Source organism: Corapipo altera, unplaced genomic scaffold (genome assembly GCF_003945725.1).
Source record: "Corapipo altera isolate COAL_440 unplaced genomic scaffold, ASM394572v1 161, whole genome shotgun sequence".
Taxonomy (NCBI): domain Eukaryota; kingdom Metazoa; phylum Chordata; class Aves; order Passeriformes; family Pipridae; genus Corapipo; species Corapipo altera.
The window spans coordinates 454,266-475,673 of record NW_020884979.1 but is presented as its reverse complement, the minus strand read 5'-3'; the positions used below and the strand labels follow the sequence as shown (position 1 = coordinate 475,673).

General features: G+C 52.3%; 1 protein-coding gene across 3 annotated transcripts in view; it reads left to right on the top strand.

Moving 5' to 3' along the window:
* The window catches only part of PRKG1 (protein kinase cGMP-dependent 1), a 395,239-nt gene that overhangs the window by 11,826 nt on the left and 362,005 nt on the right, over positions 1-21,408 (top strand). The window contains exon 1 of one of the 3 annotated variants that reach the window (XM_027665605.1): positions 16,960-17,045. The exons of 1 other annotated variant lie outside the window; for it this stretch is intronic. Coding sequence is in view for 1 of the 2 variants with exons in the window: in XM_027665602.1 (XP_027521403.1) it covers positions 17,888-18,198 (311 nt within the window). In the remaining variant the exon portion in view is untranslated. Of the gene's footprint in view, positions 1-16,959; positions 17,046-17,835; positions 18,199-21,408 lie in introns of those variants that run through there. One more of the 3 variants, XM_027665602.1, reaches the window with a different exon arrangement.

The window sequence follows — 21,408 nt, the reverse complement described above, 5'->3', positions numbered from 1 at the left end:
GGGTGGGAAAATTCCCATGAATGTGTTGGTTTGTTGGCCAGTGAAATGATGTCATTAATCTCCCCAGCCAGCGTTTCTGTGATGGCTCTTGCCCAGGCAGCATGTGAAAAAGCCCATTTGAGCTGTTTGGGGTTTTTTTTTGTCCCCCCTCACAATGACTGTTCTCCTGACCCCGTTCTGGCTCTGTGATTCACTGGGAACTGGCAGCAGCAGCTCTTTGTGTGGGCGTTGGGTTTACTCATCCCTCAGTCGTTCTGGCATTGTGGGGTTGATAAAGTCGGTACATCTGGGCTGGGCACGTGCTTCCGGGCTCAGAAGCCTGTGGGATGCTGGGCTGACAGCGTCTGGAAATCCAGCAGGAGCCTGGATTCGGGGGCAGAGATTTACACTCGCATTTCCACCCACTTTCGAGGCCTTTTAGCGCGCCCGGGAGATGTCGGATGGCAGAGCAATGAATGAAAACTACTTTAGTTTTGTGGGCGGGAATCTCATGAGGTCACTTTCTGTTGGAAAGACGAATTGTCCTGACTGCTCTGCCTTAAATGTTTGCTGCACATTTCAAGCCCGAATTTGCACAACTTCACGGTCCTGCTGTTCAATCCTGCCCTTGCTGGGTGAGCTTCTCATGCTTCTCCCAAGCGCTTTTCCTACAGCACCTCATCCCTTTTAACCTCCCCTCCACCAAATAAAAGCCCCTGGAGCTGGAGAGACTCTCAACAGCTCCAGTTTGTAACTCACCCACTTTACAGCAGCCTAATTACGTTACACCACTGCGAATGCTTTTTCAACCCAATTTGCAGGCGGCTTAATAAAACTTGCTGAGTTTATTTCACGAGGTCTATTTTCCACAGAGCCCCACAGACTGGCATTTGTTATATTGCCTTAATTTCTCCATCAATTAAGTTGAGGATCACACATCCCAGAGGACGCCCAGGATCGATGTTGAGCTGACATAATTGTCTGTGTAATTTCATTTACCTGTTCTCTGTTTCCTCTGGCCCTCCAAAATGGTTTTTTTTTTGGTATCTCAGAACTTGCTGAAAATCAAGGGCAGAGAAAACTTAGTGACCCTTTGGCCCATCTTTTACTGAAAATTTAAAAAGCCAGTGTATAAAGACCTGACCCGCTCTGGTGTCTGATATTTTGGCTGTCCATAACACGTCCCGCTCTGTGTTTTACCTGTTAAGATGCTGACCCATAAAATCATTTTTTTACCCATTCTTAAGGAAGGTATGACCATGAGTTTATCCCCCCAGTCATGCAATTCTTCTGCCCTCTTCAATTAATGTGAATCAAGTGGAATTTGGGCAGTTCTAGTGACTGTGGCTGTGCTGTGCTGTTGATGGGCAGGAGGCTTTTCTTTGAAGCCTTGGCAAAGCTGTGCTAACGTTTCCATTTCAGAACACAAAAGCCCTCCTCTCCTTCTCCTTTCATTTAACCCCTTTCCCCTTAGCCTGAGGTGCCTGGTCCCACGAGCAGAGGTGGTCTTTCAGCTGGAGAACATCAGGTTTGCCACGAGTCTCTCGCAGCGGGTGGGCTCGGGGTGGCTGAAGATGTCTTCATTGCTCTAGGGATGGGGCTGCTGCTGGCACACCCTGTACAGCTCCCACACACACTTACCACATGCTACAGAGGTGTTTGGGCGGGTTATTTGCAGCTGCCATGCTGAGAACATGAGGATGGTGTCAAGCTTGTGTGGTTTCTTCTGCCTTGCCTCTCTCCCCATCCCGTATCTTAAGGTGCAGCTTTAAGGAACAGGATAAAGGGAATAGCTGAGGTGGCGTTTCAGGCCTGTTGTCTGAGTGTCTGTTCACAGCAAAAGCTGCTTGAGCCTAACACTCCCCTAATGAAACTGCTGAGGGACTGATTTCCCAGCGTGGAGGGAGCATTTTCCACCAGCATTATCCTGGTTTAGCCTTCAGACCCGACACAACGATAATGGGATAATTACGACCCAACTTTATGTGCTTAGACATTGCTCTCATTACAGACAAATGTTCCTGAAGAAGTGAAATGTCATCCTATTACTGGCTGATCTTTAAAACCTTTAGGTGGTCTCTCACTCTATTGCCTTTACAAACGCAGTTTCCACTCAAAGCCATGTTCGGTGGAATGACTGTGTTTATCAGGGTGATGAAGCAGGCCTGGCACGCTGAAATAAATGAGAATTTACTGATCTTCAACCAATGAAAGCAGCCAGGAGGTTAAGCACAGATTTCTCATTTTAAGTGTGCTTTTCATTCGGGAGTGCCGAGGGAAAAAATCAGGCTTGAAATGAGAAATGGTGCAGATTTGTGTGGGGCTCGCAGCCTTGGCATCTCCCAGATAAGATTAAGTGCTGTGTGGAACATTCTCACTCCTTACAACTCCCTGACAGGTGGGGGTCGGGCTCTGCTCCCAGGTAACAAGTGACAGGACAAGAGGAAACAGCCCCAAGTTGCATCAGGGGAGGTTTAGATCGGATATTAAGGAAAATATCTTCGCCAAAAGGGTGGTCAGGCATTGGAACAGGCTGGCCGTGGAAGTGGTGGAGTCACCACCCCTGGAAGTGTTCAAAAGGCAGGTGGATGTGGCACCTGAGACGTGGGTTAGTGGTGGGTATGGCAGTGCTGGGTTAGTGGCTGGACTGGATGATCTTGGAGGGCTTTCCCAACCTTTGTGATTCTCTGTGGAGGACGTTCCACTGAGCTCTGAAACCCCTGGCCAGAGAGTAAAAGAACTGTTAAAAATGGGCTATTTCTCCTGAGGTTTTTTTTTGTTTTTGCAAAGCCAATCTCTCCCTAATTTTTTATTGGTTTTCAGTTCAAAAGGGGTTGGCAAAGTAGTTGGTAGTGCAGGACAAAGAGGGTTTGGTACCACGTAGGAGAACCTGGGCCGGAGGGGATCTGGACAGGGCATCAGTGTAAATCCGGTGTGAGGCTGGGGTTGGACAGATGGGTGCTATGCCACCCCCTTCCTGGCCATGATGTCTCCTGGGAGGGAAAGGAGACATGGCAGAAAGGTGCAGGTTTAAGCATGTGCCAGGCAGCAACTCTCATAAGCACCAGGAATGGAGAAACCATAAGCTGTTACCTCCCTTTAGCCTTAAATCACATCCCAAGGTGGCTGAAGGCCCTGAAATGTCTGGTGTTCCAGCACATCCCCTGCTGCCCGTGGTTATTTAATCCAGTGGGGGTTTAATTCTGTGGAGGAGGAGAGGGGCTGTGTGATGTGGCTGCTGTGCCTGACCCCTCTCTCCGTGCCTGTTCAGGAGGGATGACCCATGGGGAGGAGCTCACAAGTCTCTCCCACCACGCAGTGCTGGAGGGCAGGAGCGTTTTGAAGCACCAGCTGAGGTTCCCAGGCAGTTCTCTATTGCTGGAGATTAAACACATGGATTATTTCAGTGTTGTCTTCCACGTGACAAGAAATGTTTGATGTTTAGGGCAACAACAGACCCACATCTTGCAGCTTTGACTCGAGACCCCGGCGAAGGAGGCGAAATGCAGAGGCCAACCCTTAACTTAAAGCTGGGAAGTGGTTAAAAATGACCCAAAAAACCTGATGCTCCAGTTGCTGGGGAATGGAGGGAGGTCGCTGCCGAGGGAAAAGCTGGAGGGCTGCACAGACCCCAAGCTTTCCCGGGAATGAAAAAACGCTTTCAGGTCTGCGTCCCCACCCTCTGCGCTCGTAAAAGGGCTCATAGACCAGAAGTCTTTAAACAGATGGTTTGAATAAGGTAAAGCACATACCCAGCGGTGCCTCTGGTGCTCTGGGTAACCACAGCACCCTCCCAGGAGCTCCACAGATGCAACCAGAGGTTGCCCTGGCCCAGCGGGACCAGGGGAGGTTGAAAGGCTGCACTGTTGAGTGCAGTAAAATACTGCTGGTATTTTTATCCGTCAAACCCTGGGAAAGAATTGCTGGGTTAAAGCTGCCAAACCCCCAAACCAACTGTTAGGTGGGGAGAAGCATCTCCTGTGTGCTGGCAAACAGGGCTTGGCCCTGCAAAATATTTCCCCTCTGGCTCAGCTCTCTGTAAATGGAGGGGACCTTGGGTGGCTGCGACGTCCTCGGCACCCAGAGACCCTGGGGTGGAGAGCAGATTTGGACAGGGAAAAGCTGGGTGGTTTGGGGGTTTCAGAGCATAAATCTGCTCAGCTGGGGTAGCGATGGGCACCTCAGAGCTCCCCAGTGGAGGAGGTGGCTGAGGGGGCCCTGCTGACCCCGAGCTGCAGGTGGAGATGTGTGTGATCCACCACATCTGGGCAGTTGGTTCTCCTGGATTTCTGCCCCTCGAGCTCAAAATAGGTGCCTCACCTTTCATCTGAATTCACCCATCTTACAGTTCTTGGAAGGCCTTTCCCTGCTGCTCCAAAAATGCCACTTAATACTGAACACTTCATCGGCATTATACTGTCAGTATAATGTAATATAGGAGAGTTTTGTCAATTTTTTTTTTCCCATAAGCTAAACAATTCAAGCCCTTGATAAAGATTTTCTGTTGGCTCCCTGGTATTTGCTTGCCTTCTTCAACACCACTTCCAGCTGCTCAGCATCCTTTCCCACACAGTGGGGATTTTAGCACTCTGAAAAAGCAGCTCAGCCTCAGCCACCAGCAGCTACAGGTCATTATTGGTCTCTAGTCGTCACTTCGCCTCTTAATTAATTACTTCCTACTCACACACTGGTCAGAACTTCCCCCTCTGGGTTTCTGTGGAGCCATTTCCTCCCTGAGGCCCCCCTGAAGTGAAGGGTGAGGGTGGGGAGGAGGTTTTTTGGCAGCTCGCAGGTGGGCTGGGCACAGGTAAAGCCGTGTGTGTGTGATATTCAACAACCCCCCCACCCCTTTTTGGGGGTTCTGATGACCATTTTGTGGCTGCAGGGTCTTTCCCTCGCTGCAACCCAGCAGCTTTGATTGCCAGAAGAGAAAATCCCCGCAAAGATTCCGGGGGAGGGATGTTTGCTGACTTGCAGTCTTGTCCTTTACAACATCTTCCGCCGACTGAGGCAAAAGAAAGAGGTGCTTAGCAGGGAGATGCTTTTATTTTCACATTCCTTTGAACTCGCTGGCATCACCCATAAATCAAGTGCTGGATGTAGGGGGGGGTTTAATGCACGATGCTTTCTGGTGGCTCAGTGCAACCCTTCCCATTTCCCCCCTGTAATCCCGGGATGAAGCAGGCACGAGGAGGGGAGGGGCCGGCCCTCCTGGGGCACAGCTCGGCTTTGTCTGCCAAGTCTAATAACTGGCATTGACTCTGAACAGCTCCTCTGAAAGAGCTACGAGGCATAAATAATTAATACCTGTTAAATTATTCAAGCTGGAAATACAGCAGATGAATTCAGCGAGCTGACCAGGATAGGAATGAGTAATTACGTTAATTAACCCGAGCAGTTGGCAGGAGGTGCAATTAGCTCACGTTTTAGGCTGCTGGGTCTTTTAGGAACAGAAAAGAGATAAAATGGAATAAGCTAAAGCTGCAGTTAAAAAGAGATGGGTTAAACCATGTGGTTTGGATGATCAACAGACCAGCTGTGTTCAAACTCAACTGGATTTATGTTCAAACAGCCCTTCTTTCCTTCAGGGGAGGAACAGGTACATTTGCTAAAGCTTTAATCACTGCTCTCTGCAAGAACTTGAAGATGGTTCTGAAAACTGTCTGATGCTCCAGTCTCTATTTCCTATGTGTTGCTGAAGAGGATAAATATCAACTAAATATCAACTACAACATATATATTTGAAACCCATTGGAATCATGGAATAGGCCCTAACAATGCCCTAGTTTTGCAAGCACAAAACTTGCCATTCAGTGGCCAGTAAAACCTGAATTCACGTCAAAAGGCTTTTCTGGTTAAAAAAATAAAAAGCATTTGGTAGTTGCAAAGGAAAAAATATTGCATTAAATGGAAGTTTTGAGTTAACTGATTGGCTTTAAATGAGATTTTAGGACTGGGAACAGTCACTGGCCTAAAGCTCTGTCTGCATTGCTCTTTTGGGTGGATGAATAAAGCCAAGCCCCAGGAAAACAAGTCTTTTCCCTCCAAAAATTGGAAGTGGTTGCACTGTAGACAGATAACTGATTTGGGGATCAGTCACAGGTTGGACTCGATGGTCTGGGAGGTCTTTTCCAACCTACATGGCTCTGGGATTCTGTACTTATCGATGCCTGTGGATATATTTGGATTTAGTTCTTTTTGCCCAGTTTTTATTTGCCCCAAAGGCATCAGGCTGAAAACCTGGAGTCTACAACTCCTTATTTACATGAGGAGGCATCTGCCATCCTGATTCCTTTCATAAGTCTTTTTTTTTCCCCACTTCCTAAAGGAAAATCTCCTCAAGGAATCCCATTTTCCTCCAGCTCTTGTTTTGTGAAGGTGATTCCAAAGGGGTGCAGTTTGTTATGGAATTGGAAGAACCCTGTTGAAAGGAGTTAGTGAGGGAGGAATTTAAGGAATGCTCGTGATTTCCCAGGATGGAATGGAAAGGCTCTGCCCTGAGCCTTCCCCTCTCACTGAGGAATCACCCAGGTGAAGCGACTTTGCCACTGAAAACCTTCAAAGCTGATTCAGCTCTGCTGGTTTTGGTGAAACCTTGTAACAGGAGAAACGATGGTGGCACTGGGGTGACTGTTTGTCCCTTTGGAAGAGCACAGATGGGAGAATTTGGCTTGTCCATAGGCTGGATATGAGACACAGGGTTCACATCTCCAGCTCCACCTCCTGGGAGGTGTTTTGTACCCCCAAAGAACTGGGCACTGCACAGTTTCAGCCCGAGGAGAGATTTATTCCCCTGAATCTCCTCGTCTGCCTGGGTCTGATCTGCCTTCCAAAAACATTATTTACCCCCTGTCCTGAGTGTCCCCTACAAAGCTTGAGGGGAAAAAACCCATCTATTTAAATCCTGTGTCCTAGTGGAGCTCCTGTATTGATTCTTTCCCCATAATTTAGACCTCCATGCTCAGCATTTGCTGTTCTGCTGCCCAATCAATACCACTTCTGCCTGAAAACTACATTATTTTTTCATTTTTAAATAAGAGTTTGCTTGTAAAGTTTAACTTTACCTGTAGATCTGAGGAGTTTGGGAAGTTGGGGTTATTAGTTTTTCGGATCAATCGCAATTGCTGTGATATATTTGTGGTATTAGCAGGAGCTGCTTAAGTTTAATTGGCTTTTCTGAGGGTTTACAAGGGAATATAAATGGAAAGGAAAAAGAGCCAGACCCCTGAAAACAACTTAGAACCTAAAAAATGAGACTAAATACATAATTGTGGTATATAACAAAACCAAAATGCCTTCCTTTTTCACACTGGTCATTCAGTTGGTCACTGATGCTAAAAATCAGAGATGTTTAGGTTTGCATGTCCTGATTTCTATGTGCATGCTCAGAGTTGTTGCATGTACTGGGTGCTGAGCCAGGAACTGCTGCAAATCAGTGATTTTATGCCTATTGTCGGATCAAATCATTGATTCCGACTCGCAGCAAATCAATCTCTTGCCTCTCTTTATGGGGAGCACACACGGGTGTGGCAGAGAAAACCCACCTAAAATGTGGTGTGGCACAAAACCCCACCTAAAATGTGCTGTCTGTTCTGCTGGGACATCAGGTAGAGTTGTTACAGCTCTGAAATAATTTATTAACTAAACCGAATATTAAGGAGAAGGCTGTGAGTTTAATTACTATAAGGGACATGTAGACAGCACTGTGGTGTTACAAATGCCCAGTTTTGTATAAATAACCCCTTTAATATGCCACGTGTTCACTTCTTCATCGTTGCAGTGCCTAACTTGAGAAAACCTTCTAATATTCACCCTGCCCTCTTGCTGAGAAATAGAATATATCGATATAGCAGAGGGAACTTAACGCTGCAGTTCATCAATACTATTTTAATTTTTTTTTTTTTGATGCAGGGGCATTTTTTATTTTATATTGCCTTTTTTTTCTGAGTGTTTTGGGTCGGGGGGCATGGGGGTTTTTTTTTGTCGCGACGGGGATTTGCTGCGAAGGCGCAGGGCAGCAGAGGGCGGCATTACTCCTCGTGTTGGCGTTTTCTCCGCTCCTCGAAGCGAACGAGAATTCAAAAGCAAGGGGGAAAAGGGAAAGAATGCGGAGAATGCAGCCAGAGCTGCAGGGCCATGTAAGGGAACAGAGCGGGGCCAAGCTCCCGCTGCCAGGGGAGGTGGCACCGGGGGCTGAAAACACTGTTTTTGCTGCTGGTCGTGGCTTCTGAGCAACGAGGAGGAAAAAAAAAAAAGAGCTTGTGTAAAGGGAAAAAATAAATTGACTTCTGCACGTCTGGAAAGGAGCAAGGGGTGGTTTTTGAAGCGGGCTGTGAATTTGCACTCTTGTTCCGAGGAGCACAAACACAAAGCGCGGTGCCTCCTGCCCCCAGGCACCGATATCGATCCCCCCCCGAGTCTGACACGGGGCCCTTTCTCGGCGTGTCAGGCGCTTTGGAGATGAGTTTGCACGCTGAGCTTTGTGTATTCGGATTGCAGAAACACGGGGATTTAAAAAAAAAAAATATTGCCCTGTTGTCTGGGCCAAGCTGCTCGAGCAAAGCAGAGACGGGAAAGCTTCCCCAGAAATAGTTCCTGCAGAGAAGTCCCAGCGCAGGAAGGATGTGGAGGTGTTGGAGCCAGTCCAGAGGAGGTACCAAGGTGATCAGAGGGTTGGAGCAGCTCTGCTGGGAGGAAAGGCTGGGAGAGTTGGGATTGTTCAGCCTGGAGAGGAGAAGTTCTGGGGTGAGCTGATTGTGGCCTTCCAGGGCCTGATGGAGATGAAGATGGAGAGAGACTATTTCCAAGGGCTTGGAGTGACAGGAAGGGGGGAAATGGCTTTCCACTCCCAAGAGGGCAGGGTTAGATGGGATAGTGGGAAAACATTCTCCCCTGTGAGGGTGGGGAGGCCCTGGCCCAGGTTGCCCAGAGAAGCTGTGGCTGCCCCTGGATCCCTGGAAGTGTCCAAAGCCAGGTTGGACAGAGCTTGGAGCAACCTGGGCTAGTGGGAGGTGTCCCTGCCCATGGCAGGGGTTGGAATGAGATGATCTTTAAATCCCTTCCAACCCAAGCCATTCTGGGATTCTCTGAAAGGACAGTATCAACCTAGAAATCTTTCTAGAGCACAGCAAAGCAGACCCAAAGTGCATGTTGCCTTTGCAAAGGCTTTTTCCCTCTAGGTTTGAGGAAGCTCCCATGAGTCGCTATCATAATTCCCCAGCAGTGAAAATTGTGCTGTTGTCCACCCAAATCCAAGATCAGGAGGTGGTGGGGAGAATGTGCAGGAGCAAACCTTCCTGGCACGTTTTGAGGTGGGGAAGGGCTGCACAGAAGAACCTTCCCAGCACGATTCAATGCACGTTTTCATACTGGGCAAGGGAGAGGAGTCAAGGTGAGAGCAAAACCAGCTGGAGATGGAGCTGGGGGCAGGAAAGGCACCGCAGCCCCAGGTTCCCAGGTGAGGAGATGGAGCAGTGGCAGCGCAGCAACAGCGAACCCCCGTCTCACCCGGGGGTTCAGCTGCTGATTTGAAGCAGAAATTGTGGCAAGGTGAGAATGAAAGTGCTTTCCGTGCCCTGATTCACCCTGCGCAGCAGGGCAGTCAGGGGGAAGATGTTGGCAGCAGCTGAGGAAATCAGGCAAACAACGGCCCCTAATGCTCCGCTGAGTAGAGCAATCAGTGCCAGCGAACACTGACAAAGAGAAAACGGGGAGCATAAACACTTCACGCGCTCTGAGAGCCCGACTTGATGAAGTTTCCCCAAGCATAAATAAGAAATAGCTGTAGAAGTCAGTGGAGCGCTGTAAAACCTTTGTGCGAGCCGAGGTGAGCTCCTGTTTGCAGATTGTGCCTGGATGATTCACGGATGTTTCTCCGGTACCCTGACGAGCCGGGGCCGCTGTGGGGTGCAGCCATCGATTCTAAAGCCTTTAAATGATCACCGGGCTCGACTGCGGAGCGCAAAGGCTTTTTTGGAAATGTTTTCTGCAAGGAAAGGTTTAGCGTCGCTGGAACTGTGGCCATAAACACTTCTAGAAACCTAAATGCGAGTCTGGTGCTTCAGTGAAATACGTGCAGGAGCTCGGGACGTCAAAGACCTCAGAGTAAATTCCAGCACAAATCTGTTTTTAACAACAAAGGCAACTCTCAGTGCAACTTAAAGAAACACCAGCCCGTTGCCCAGGCATGTAAACCACAGATTTAACATCTGTGTTTATTATTACAAATACCTGAGACAGCCAAATAATAATTTTTAATAAGCAAGGGGAAATTAATCTGATTACATAAAGAGACAGGGCACGTGCTCTCAGTGCATCTGTCCTGAAATAATGGTAACACGCTGGTTATTTTCATATCAGGGCCAGCGGAATACGTGTTTATTTCTAATTCAATTTCAAATATAAATGAATTGTTTTGAAGGCCGGATAAATCAACCCAACAGACCAAGGCAATTACGGGAGGTGAGTGGTGCATTACTGGCAAGGAGAGATAAGAAACACTGCAGGGTCCGAAAGGGTGATGAGAGGGAGCACCTGGAATTGCAAATGCTCTGGGCTGGCAAGTGCTTTGTCACCATTAAACCCGGGAAGTTAAGGAATGGCACCGAGCAGCTTCAAAACGAGGCTGTAGGAATGAGCTGCTATCAATTAATATAATTCTGGGGGAAACAAGTCTCTTGCTGTTCAAACCTTCCCACGAGTTTTGCTTTCCACCTCTTGCAACCAGAGGACCTTGACCAAACCAAATCAGCACGTGGCAGAAGGAGAGGAGAAGAGAGGAAAAGATGTGACTGAGGAGTTTAGCTGTGTTTGTGCCGTGTTTTAAAAGTAAACTACGAAGAACTGCAGCTGTCTCAAGGGATAAATCCCACTTTTGGGCACTGCAAGTTTTTCCCAGTGCCCAGCAAGAACCAGTGCTCCACAAAGACTGGGGGAATTTGGGATGGCTCAGCCTGGAGAAGGGAAGGCTCTGGGGTGACCTAATTGTGGTGAGTTAATTGTGCCCTTCCAGGACCTGAAGGGAGGTGACAAGAAAGATGGAGAGAGATTATTTCCAAGGGCCTGGAGTGACAGGACAAGGGAGAATGACTCCCCACTGCCAGAGGGCAGGGATAGATGGGATATTGGGAAGGAATTGTTCCCTGTGAGGGTGGGGAGGCCCTGGCACAGGTTGCCCAGAGAAGCTGTGGCTGCCCATGGATCCCTGGAAGTGTCCAAGGCCAGGTTGGATGGGGCTTGGAGCAACCTGGGCTAGTGGGAGGTGTCCCTGCCCATGGCAGGGGGTGGGAATGGGTGAGCTTTAAGGTCCCTTCCAACCCAAACCATTGTGGGATTCTGTGGTTCCCAGAGGTGCCCCAGGGAGCTGTTGTTGCTAGTTGGAGTCCCACATGAAGACAATCAAGGAGGTGGTTTCCCATGGAAAAGGTCTGTAGGTGCAGATGCAGTCAGAAACAAAGGCAGAAAGCTGGAATTTGACCCTGGATGTCCTGACACACTGTTGAGGTCCCTGTAACATGGGAAGGTCAGATCTATGTTCTGCCCACGTGCCTCTGCCAGGCAGCCAAATCCCAAGGTGTCAGGCAGTGTGTCTTAAGGAGCTGGAGGTTTCTGGCTGTGCCCAGAACCTCCGAAGAGTGAGGTTTGTGGATCTGTCTGGAGCCTGTGCATGCTGTGTTCAGTGACTGAGTGACACTGCAGAGCTCTGTTGGCACTGGGATGTTGTCCTTGTTTTAGTCCTTGGGCAGTAACCCCACGTCCTTTGGTGGGATGAGTCACTGAGCTCTCCCACCCCTTCCCCGTGACCCCAAGATAGTGAAGCTGAAGGGTCACTGAGCTTGGGCTGTTCCCAGCAGCTCAATGCTGGCTGATGGGAAGTGGAAGGAAGCCGGCCTGGCTATCCCAGCCACCTCTCTATGGAACTCAGATCCAGTGCTTGGCTCCCACCTTCCTCCAAACGTTTCAGCTGCCCCCAGTCTCACAGACACGTGTGTGGGAGCCAGAATGGACCTGTTTTCCCAAAGAGATCAGCTGAGTTTGTTTTCTACAAACTTCACCTTCCTTATATCCTGTATCTAGTGGCTCCAAGACTAGATCTGCTTCCTTACATTTAGTTTAATTGGTCCCTGGGTTCATTTGCTGTTTTGCTTATGGCTGAAAGCAGAAGAAAAACTACATTTCCAGGGCCCTCCTTGTCTAAATGCTGCTTTTGCTCTACATACAGTCAGTGCCCTGGGACTGCTGAGAAAAGCAGGGGCATAGGCAGTGCCTAATTGTAGTAACTGCAAAGCAGCACTAAGTATTTATTTTGGCAGTTTGCAGAACAAGTTGCTGCTTTATATGAGCCTAAAGAGACTTCTAAGGCAGCTGAATCATTTTGAGGCTGTTTCTGGCTTAATCCAGTCCACAGGAAGACTTGCCTGAGCTCTGCTCATGTCTGATCTCGCTGGGCAGTCCAGCCTTTTCTGGCAGGTGGGAAAAAAACCCACTCAGTCACTTGAGGTGTGTGTGGACAGGAGGGATCAGGATCACGGATGGCAATTCCCACACCTGGAGTCCTGTTGCTGTTTGCAGCTCCTGTCTAGGAGCACACAGAAAACGTGTTTGCTCCTTTCTGGAGAAAGCCCAGCCCCAGAGATTTCATTTAAGCTGAGGGGTGTGAGAAATGCTGCCAGGACTCCCATGGGAACACATCCCCCTTAACTCTGCAGGGACTCGTGGGCAGCTGAGCCAGCACCGAAGCGAAGGGATGTGGAGACCCACCTGAGGGCTGAGCTGCTGAAAATCCAACTCCCCCTGCAATAATGGGAGAAAACACCTGGCTTAGGAAGGCACCTTCCAACTGAGGTGTGTCAGATGCTCGTGGGAGGGCAGAGGATCTGTGGTTTCTGCAGACACGTGGGAAGAGATGGTGGGAACAGGGTCTTGTTAGTGGGGGAAAGAAGTCAGAGGGACAGTTTTGGGTGCTCTAATGGGAGGAGCAAACTTTGGAGGGCTTGTTGAACTGATTGGGGATGATTTTTTGTGCCATTTTGATGTGAAGCTCATGTTCCTCCCGTGGGAATGGCTGATACCCCTCATGTTTCAGCTCTGCAGCCCACCCAGCAGGAACCAGGGATACAGGCTTTCCTCCAGCCTGGAAAAACAATGAGGGAAGGGTTACCCTTACCTTGCCAGTGCATCGGGTCCTTTGTGCCATCTATTCTTTCCAGGCAAAAGGCTCACTAAGGAGAACATGAAACTTGGATCTTCCATCTGATTCTGACTCCTGCATCTGCACACAGGGGGGGAGGAGGGCTTGAAACCACGGTGTTCCATGGATAATTCCGTGCTGTTATACACTCAGTATGTCTCATCCTTCTGCCTTGCATGGCACAAACATTCATTTTTGTGTTCTGCATCTCCCTAATGTGATATAAAAAGCTAAATGCATTACCAACTGCAGTACAGCACATGATTATTTTTTCCCCCCTTGCTTATTCTGCAGCGAGCAATTTTTTGTGCCATTAATAAGTCTTGCTCTGCTCCAAATGATCCTTCTTGCTCTGTTCCAAATGATCCTGCTTGCTCTGCTCCAAATGATCTTCATTCTGGGAGGATTTCCTGGGGAGCCTGGAGCCAGTTGCGTGCTCTTCACAAGAGCTACTTCTCAGTGCTTCTCACTGAGAAGGTACCAAAGGAAAAGCTTCAAGTTAATCCAGTTTAGACGTGGATTTGACTTCCAGCACTCGGGAATCAATGGGGTTTAAATGACAGCACTCACTGCAATAGTGCTCAGCCCTGGATATCTCCATCCCTTCAGTGGGCAGGAACAGATGGGTTTCAGCTCCCAGTTTTAGAGGCTCCAGAAAGGACCAAAATAAGGAGGAACATCCAGTGTCACGCAAAATAGGGCTTATTTTCACAGAGAAATCAGGCTGAAGTGCCCCCCAGATGTTGCCCCTTCCTGCTCCTTGGTCTTGGTGAGGCTGCTTTGACACAGCAGTTTCAGCCTCATCCCCACCCTTGGGGGCTGAATTACTTTCCAGCTGCCCCACATAAACCTGGAGGGCACCGTGGCCCCAGAAGGAGTTACCAGAGGCACCTTGGGGCAAAACCCCACATGGGCCCTCCGTGATCCTCGTGGGTCCCTTCCAGCTCAGTGTTCTGTGATTCTGAAAAGGCAAAAAGAATGGCCAAGTGTGCCCTAGGGAGGAGTCAGGGGTGTTCATGTTTCAGTAGGTGGCACTCCTTCCTCTGCCTTGGGGCTGGCATGGATTTTGGGGACATGGAATAGCAGGTGGCATCCCACGGATGAGATGCTCGGGGATGGATACAACTGGAGTTGTTTACAGCGTGCTTTTTGCAAGAGTTCAGCTCCTGTACGTGCTGCTTTCCTCTACATCTTCCTGTGTTTTAGTCTTTCCTCCTTCTCACTGTAAAGGTGTTGCTGGGAATGTGTATGCAGGGAAGGCACTGGGCACCGAGCGGGGAAATCCATCGCAAAATCCAGGTGGTTCAACTCCCTGCCACAGGCTGATCTGCTGCTGCGGATATTTTGGGAAAAGAATAGAGTGGATTAGGCAGGGGAGGAAAAAAAAAAATGCTTCCAGGAGGAGGAAAGTGTTTATGTATGTGGTCAGTGATGCATCTCCAGCCTCTCCATCCACGCTGTCCTGGCTGGCCGTAGCAAGGTGACATTTGCTTGTCAGTGATCCCGCTGCCTACCTGAGCTTGGCCTCGGGAATCCAGGGAAGTGTTTGTGGAATAGAGGGTGTTCAAATGTGGTTTTAGCTCGGAAGACAGCAGCTGAGTGGGTGAGTTTGGTGACAGATGATCCCTGGAAGGTTTAGAAGCAAAAGCTATTAAAACCTCGGAGCTGTGCAGAGAGGAAATACTGGGAGTTCATCAGGGCCCCCTTGGAGAGAAGGAACATCCTTGTTCCATGTGATTCCCACCATCCAGCCCCGGAGTGCTGCCTTTTGGGGCAGAGAGGATGCTGTCTGCAGATGCTCTTTTTTTTTTTTCTGTGCTTCCTGCTTACTGGACATCCAGGCACAGAGGAGGGATCACAAAAAGCCTTTGGGATGTCTGTAGCCAAAGGCTCCCTTAACAAACAGAGCAGCTTCACCCCGTCCTCCCGAATCCAAGCCAGTTGGTGCATTCCTGCCATTCTTCTCCCTAAAGCTGTTTCTTTCCATTCCCTGGCTCAAGAAGACAAAGCAGCTGCTCTGAGAGTCTGAGATTTTTATTTATTTATTTATTTATTTATTTATTTATTTAATTTACTGGGAGCTTTAAGTTGAAAGGAATGGGATCATGGGATTTATTTTTTATTGGAGTGGGGCAGTACCCTGGGATCCCTGAGATTACACACCAGCCGGTGCCAGGATCTGCACTCGCCCCATGGTTTCTTTGGGAGAGCAGGGAATAGCCAAAAATAGGCAACTGCCAGCTGCCTTCCCGTGGCAGAACTCGGCTGTCGGGTTACAGAGCCCTTTGGGCTGCTCTGGCCACCTCCTTAAATCAGGAAAGACTGGCCTTAGACTTGATAGCTGCTGGTTACAGTCCCAAACCTAAAACTGAGCCATAAAAATCTCTCTTCAGGCCTCAAGGATCTTACTAAAATCTGCTTCCCACCTGTAAATAAATGTATTCTCTATATATACTCAGCTAAATTCCTGGATGGCTTTATTGCCCATAATTTCTCATGGTTTTCTCCAGATCCTCTCTGATCGTGGTGCTGTTGTCTCAGTCCCAGGCTGGGCACCTCTAATAGAAACCAAGTAGTGTGACTTTACTGCCTGCCACCAAGAAATTATGCACCAGTTTCCCCCCAGGGCTGGGATTCCTTTGAAGCCTGGTGGGCTTCAGTTAACTGTATCTCTGTCTCCCTCATCCAGACATCGGTATCACTTCTGCAGGGAGGAAAACAATAAAACTTAAAGCATGTTGGCTGAATGCTATTAAAATATTTTATTTATCACTGATTCCTAGTTTGTAGGCAGCGGGAATGCATCTATTTAATGCTGGTTTTCTTTAAAATGGAAATGTTCAGAGGATATTTGGTACTTTTGCTCCTGGCGAGTTGTGTGAGGCCGGAATGGAGGGAACAGGCAGTAAAAAATGCTGTCTGAACTTTAAATCTGGGAAAACAACTGGGGGACTTTGCTTTGTGCCTGGCACACATGTATCGAGGGGACTGAAAACTGAGGCTTTTTGCATAACTCATTTCCCCCCCCCCCCCCTTTTCACGTGCATCTGGAAAAATGCAGGAGGGGTCAAGTACATGAAGATCCTACAAAGCCTCACATCTGTGAACAGAGGCCAGGCCCTTTCCAAGACCAGGATGGAGCAGGAAGCAGTTGTAACTCCTTTTTTTTTTTTTTTTTTAATTTATTTTATAAAGACCATCTGCAGGTTGAAAGCTGGAGCTTTGGACTCAGGCAAGCGTCAGTATGTAACAGTAAAAAAAAAAAAAAAATAAACGGGAAATCCTAAAAGAGCTCAATCCCATAAACAGGGTCTGGATGTCTGGCATTCCCAGCTAATGCCCGCAGGGGAGGTCTAGGTACAAACATGTAGCTACCACCCACCCCCCAAAAAAACGTATCCCTGGCTGCATCCTCCTTCTCCCCAAATCCAGCTCCCCAAGAAGGAACAGAAGCAGCTGTTTGTGCTGCCCTGGAAACATCTGAGCACCAAGCTGTGCCGGCGCCCCGGATGCTCTTGAGGGATGTCAGTGCCCAGCTGGGCTGTGGGAGCTTTTATCGCCGAGTCCTCCAGACTGGACGGTCTTATCGGGAAGCCCCAAGCCAGCCCGCACACCCCTCTTTCTTTCCTCGGGGGGCCAGTCCTGGAAGTCGCGCTGTCGCGACGTGCATCCCTTGGCAAACGCGGGCACGAGGGAAGGAACCAGAACCATTTGGCACCGAGGGCTCGGCCGATGCGGCTCATCTAAATCTGTTATTTTTTGTGCTGCAGCCCCGCGTGTAGCGGCACACAGGGAATCCGAGTGCACGAGGGAAAATCCCGCACGCCGGGAAAATCCGATCGCGTTTGGTACGGCAGAAACCGGCGTGTGCTTTCACGTGGGGATTTGGGCTACACGGAAAATTCCCAGATTTTAAGTTACGGGGTTTTTTTTTAGTGCTCAGAAACCCATCTGCCCTGCCTCCAGGCTTTTCCAGTGCAGACATACTTGACCGATATTCACAAGGAAATCTGGGTTTTTGGAGCCCGAAGCTTGCTGAGACTGAGGAGGAGCCATGCCAGCCGCCGGCTTGTGCTTCCACTCCGAGCAGGCGACAAAAAAACGGGCTATTTAAAAACAAAGTAAAGGGGAGATAAGCCGGGCGAGTTCCTCAGGGAAAAGCGGCACCTTGAGCGGAGCAGAGGATGGAGGGAGGGCACATGGGACGGGAGGGCAGGACCGCGCAGCTCGGACCCGAAGGCCTCCTCCCGCGGGAGGACGGGCGGGGAGCCGCTCCCGGCCGGCCCCCTCCCTCCATTCCTCCATCCCTCCATCCCTCCTCCCTGCCCGCAGCCCCCGCCGGGCCACCCCGCGGGGCGTGGGCGGCGCGGGGAGCGGCGGGGCCGGGCGGGAGCGAGCGGGGAGAGCATGTGCATCCTCCCCGCCGCCCCTGCCTCCCTCCCGCCTCCCCTCCCTCCCTCCCTCCTTCCCGCCGCGGGTGTGTGTGTGTGTGTGTGTGTGTCTCGGCTCCCTCGCCAGCCCAGCCTGACGCAGGCGGATCGCGATCGCCCCTGACAACAGCCCGGCTCCCAGCGCCGTGCCGGGGGTCCGGCTGCGGCGGGGCCCCGCCGGGCCGGGCCGAGGGGGCGGCGGGGGCCGAGTTGGCCCGAGCGCGGCAGGGCGGCCCGGGGAGGGGGAAAGTTGCCGGGAGCGGCGAGGGGCGAGCGCGGCGGCAGGACCATGGGCACTTTGCGGGATTTACAGTACGCGCTGCAGGAGAAGATCGAGGAGCTGCGGCAGCGGGATGCGCTCATCGACGAGCTGGAGCTGGAGTTGGACCAGAAGGACGAACTGATCCAGAAGCTGCAGAACGAGCTGGACAAGTACCGCTCGGTGATCCGGCCCGCCACGCAGCAGGCGCAGCAGCAGAGCGCCGGCACCTTGCAGGGCGAGCAGCGGACCAAGCGCCAGGCGATCTCGGCCGAGCCCACCGCCTTCGACATCCAGGATCTGAGCCACGTCACCCTCCCCTTCTACCCCAAGAGCCCGCAGTAAGCAGGGGGTCACCCCGCGGTCACCCTCAGCCCCCCGCCACCCCTCTCCGCTCTCTGTCGCCTCTCTTCCTCCGTTCCCCTCCATCCGCTGCCATCCCCCGGCCGCGCCGCCGCTCTCTGGGCAGGGACCGGGGCGGGGGCAGGGGGGGGGTGCGGAGCTGCCCCGCATCCCGCATCCTCCCCGGGTGGTCCGGCGGGGTGGGAAAGTTGCGAGCGCCAGGTTTGCGGGGAGATGTGCGGCAGGAGCGAGCGCCGAGGTGCGAGGAGAGGGGGACCCTCGTCCCCCGTCTCGGCTCCGGGGGACCCGGCCGCCCCCATCCCGCCGGCGAAGCGGGACACGGCGGCGGGCGCTGGGAGTTGCTGCTGCCGGAGGGTTGGATCGGAGCGGATCGCGGGCTCGGGGGGCTTTAACGATGCGGGAGGGGACGGGACAAACCCGGGGGGTCGCTCCGGGGTCCCGCAGGGAGACAGTTCCAGCGGGGAAACTGAGAGCCCGTCGGGATGCGGTGCCGGCTCTCCGGTAGCCTCTCCTGCCCAGGAGGTGCTGGTGTTTTGGGGAGGGGGGTTTGGCAGTGGCAGTGGCTCGTTGCGATGTCCTGCTCCGGGGGGGGGGGGGGGGGGGGGGGGGGGGGAGGGCAGGGAAAGTTGCGGGGATCCTCTGCTCCCGGCGCGCCGGGGGATGCGCTGCCCTGGTTTCACACCTGCCCCGGTTTCACACCTGCCGCAGATTAGGGAAATTAGAGCGATTTAATAGAGAAACGGAGCCCTCGCGGGAGCGGCATCGCTCCCTGCGTGTAGTGCCTTTTGCTGGCCGATAAATCGCCCTGCCTTCGGTTCAGCGCTCCTCGAGGGATGAGAAAAGAGGACAGAGGTGACGAGCGGGTGCTCGCAGCGCCGGGGCTCCATGTGCGGGCACGGCACGACCTCCCCGTCGGTGGGCAAACCGCCCTCCCGTCTGCGACCGGGATCTTCCTCGTGGAATTGTTAACCGGGAACGCTGGAGGATCCCTGGAGCCATCCCGGCAGTCGGGTGCGTGTGTGCTGGGTGTGCTCGGGGACGGGGTTGCGGGCACATGGCTGCGCTCGGGGCACGGGTCGGCCGCACCCTCCAGACCCCGCGCGGGGACGGGACGGTGTCCGATGCTCCCGCTGCCCTGGCTGGGGATGGCGGGGCACAGGGACGGTGTCCCGGGCGGAGATGGTGCTGCCCTGAGCGGGGATGGAGAGGCAGGGACGGTGTCCCAGTGTTGCCCCGGTTGGGATGGCGGTGCAGGGACAGTGCCCCGGTGGGGGATGGCGGGGCAGAGACGGTGCCCCGGTGTTGCCCCGGTTGGGATGGCGGCTCGGGGCCGGTGTCCCGGTGTTGCCCCGGTTGGGATGGCGGCTCGGGGCCGGTGTCCCGGTGTTTCCCGGGTTGGGGATGGCGGGGCAGAGACGGTGCCCCGGTGTTGCCCGGGTTGGGGATGGCGGGGCAGGGACGGTGTCCCGGTGTTGCCCGGGTTGGGGATGGCGGGGCAGGGACGGTGTCCCGGTGTTGCCCGGGTTAGGGATGGCGGCTCGGGGACAGTGTCCCGGTGCTGCCCCGGTTGGGATGGCGGCTCGGGGCCGGTGTCCCAGTGTTGCCCCGGTTGGGATGGCGGGGCAGGGACGGTGTCCCGGTGTTGCCCCGGTTGGGATGGCGGGGCAGGGACGGTGTCCCGGTGTTGCCCGGGTTGGGGATGGCGGCGCAGGGACGGCGTCCTGGTGCTGCCCTGAGCGGGGATGGCGGCGCAGGGCCGGTGTCCCGGGCGGGTGCCCGCTCGCCCCTCTGCCTGGCCCTGCCCGCCGCCATGGCGGGGCCCCGCCGTCTCCTGGCAACTGCCCGCCCTCAGGGCGGCCGCCATGGCCGGACCCGGGGCCGGGCTGTGTGTGCCGGGGCGGCGGCTGCCGCTCTGTCCCCCTCTCGTTCCCATTCCCCCTTGTCATTCTCGCTTCCCATCACTCCCGCTCCCCCCCCAGTTCCTATTCCCACCCTCCCCGTTCCCATTCCCGCCGCCGTTTCTCCACAGATATTTTGCCCTTTTAAGGCGACTCGCCGCGGATTCAAAAGGATGTCGGGGGGAAGCGGCAGTGGGCTGAACAATAGTCCCTCTGCCAGACCCCAAAAACCAAATAAACCGCCCCAAAAGTGGACGCCGGGTTCTGTCGGGCGAGGGGGGCACAGGGGTGTCCGAGGCCAGGCGGGCGGGAGGTCTTTGCAATCCGTGGTGTGCCTGGAAAACATCCAGGGCATCCCACCGGCGTTACCTTCCTCTAGGACAGTGTATCACATCCAAAACCATTTATTTCTCTGTCAGTGTTTGCCCCTTGGTGCCCTCGGAGTGGGAATGCAGCTCCCCAGAGCTCCGGAAAGAGCCACAGGTTTCAGGAGAACCATCTCAGAGCCTCTGCTTGTGTACAGTGAAACATGTAGGGATCCCGACAAAGGCTTGGATTAACGTTTTCCGACTTGAATTGTAATTGCTCCTTGTGTAAAGGCCTTACTGCAGTCTGGTGTGGAGTGTAACAGCACTCACCTGAGGGAGTGCTTCATATTGACCTTCCCTGGTCAATGCTCTTAATACTATTTATGGTATTTAAATCAACTTGCAGCTGCAGCTCGTAATCACTCAGGTGTGGGCATTTAAGGCTGGATTGGACATCGTAATCACTCAGGTGTGGGCATTTAGGCTGGGTTGGACATCATAATCACTCAGGTGTGGGCATTTAGGCTGAGTTGGACATCCTAATCACTCAGGTGTGGTTGTTTAAAGCCAGGTTGGACAGGGCTGGGAGCATCCTCATCTAGTGGAAGGTGTTCCTCCACACGGTGGTGGAACAAGATGATCTTTAAGGTCCCTTCCAACCCAAACCATGCTGTGATTCCACAAAAAGGTATTTGTTAATGGCTTCGGGAGCGTGTGTGGCTCTGGGAAGGGTTCACTGTGTACAGTGATACCTCAAAGCCTGGTGTTCAACACAACTCTTTGTGGTGGTACCGGGGTTAAGGTGGAGAGGGGCTGGAAGCAGAACTATCAAAACATGCAAAGAAGGCTTGGCTTTTTTCCCCCCTGTTCGTGCTGAACCTCAGTGATTCTTGAGGTGGGCTTGGCAGTGCTGAGTTAATGGCTGGACTTGATGATCTTAAAGGGCTTTTCCAACAAAAGTGATTCTATAGTAGCCTGTGGG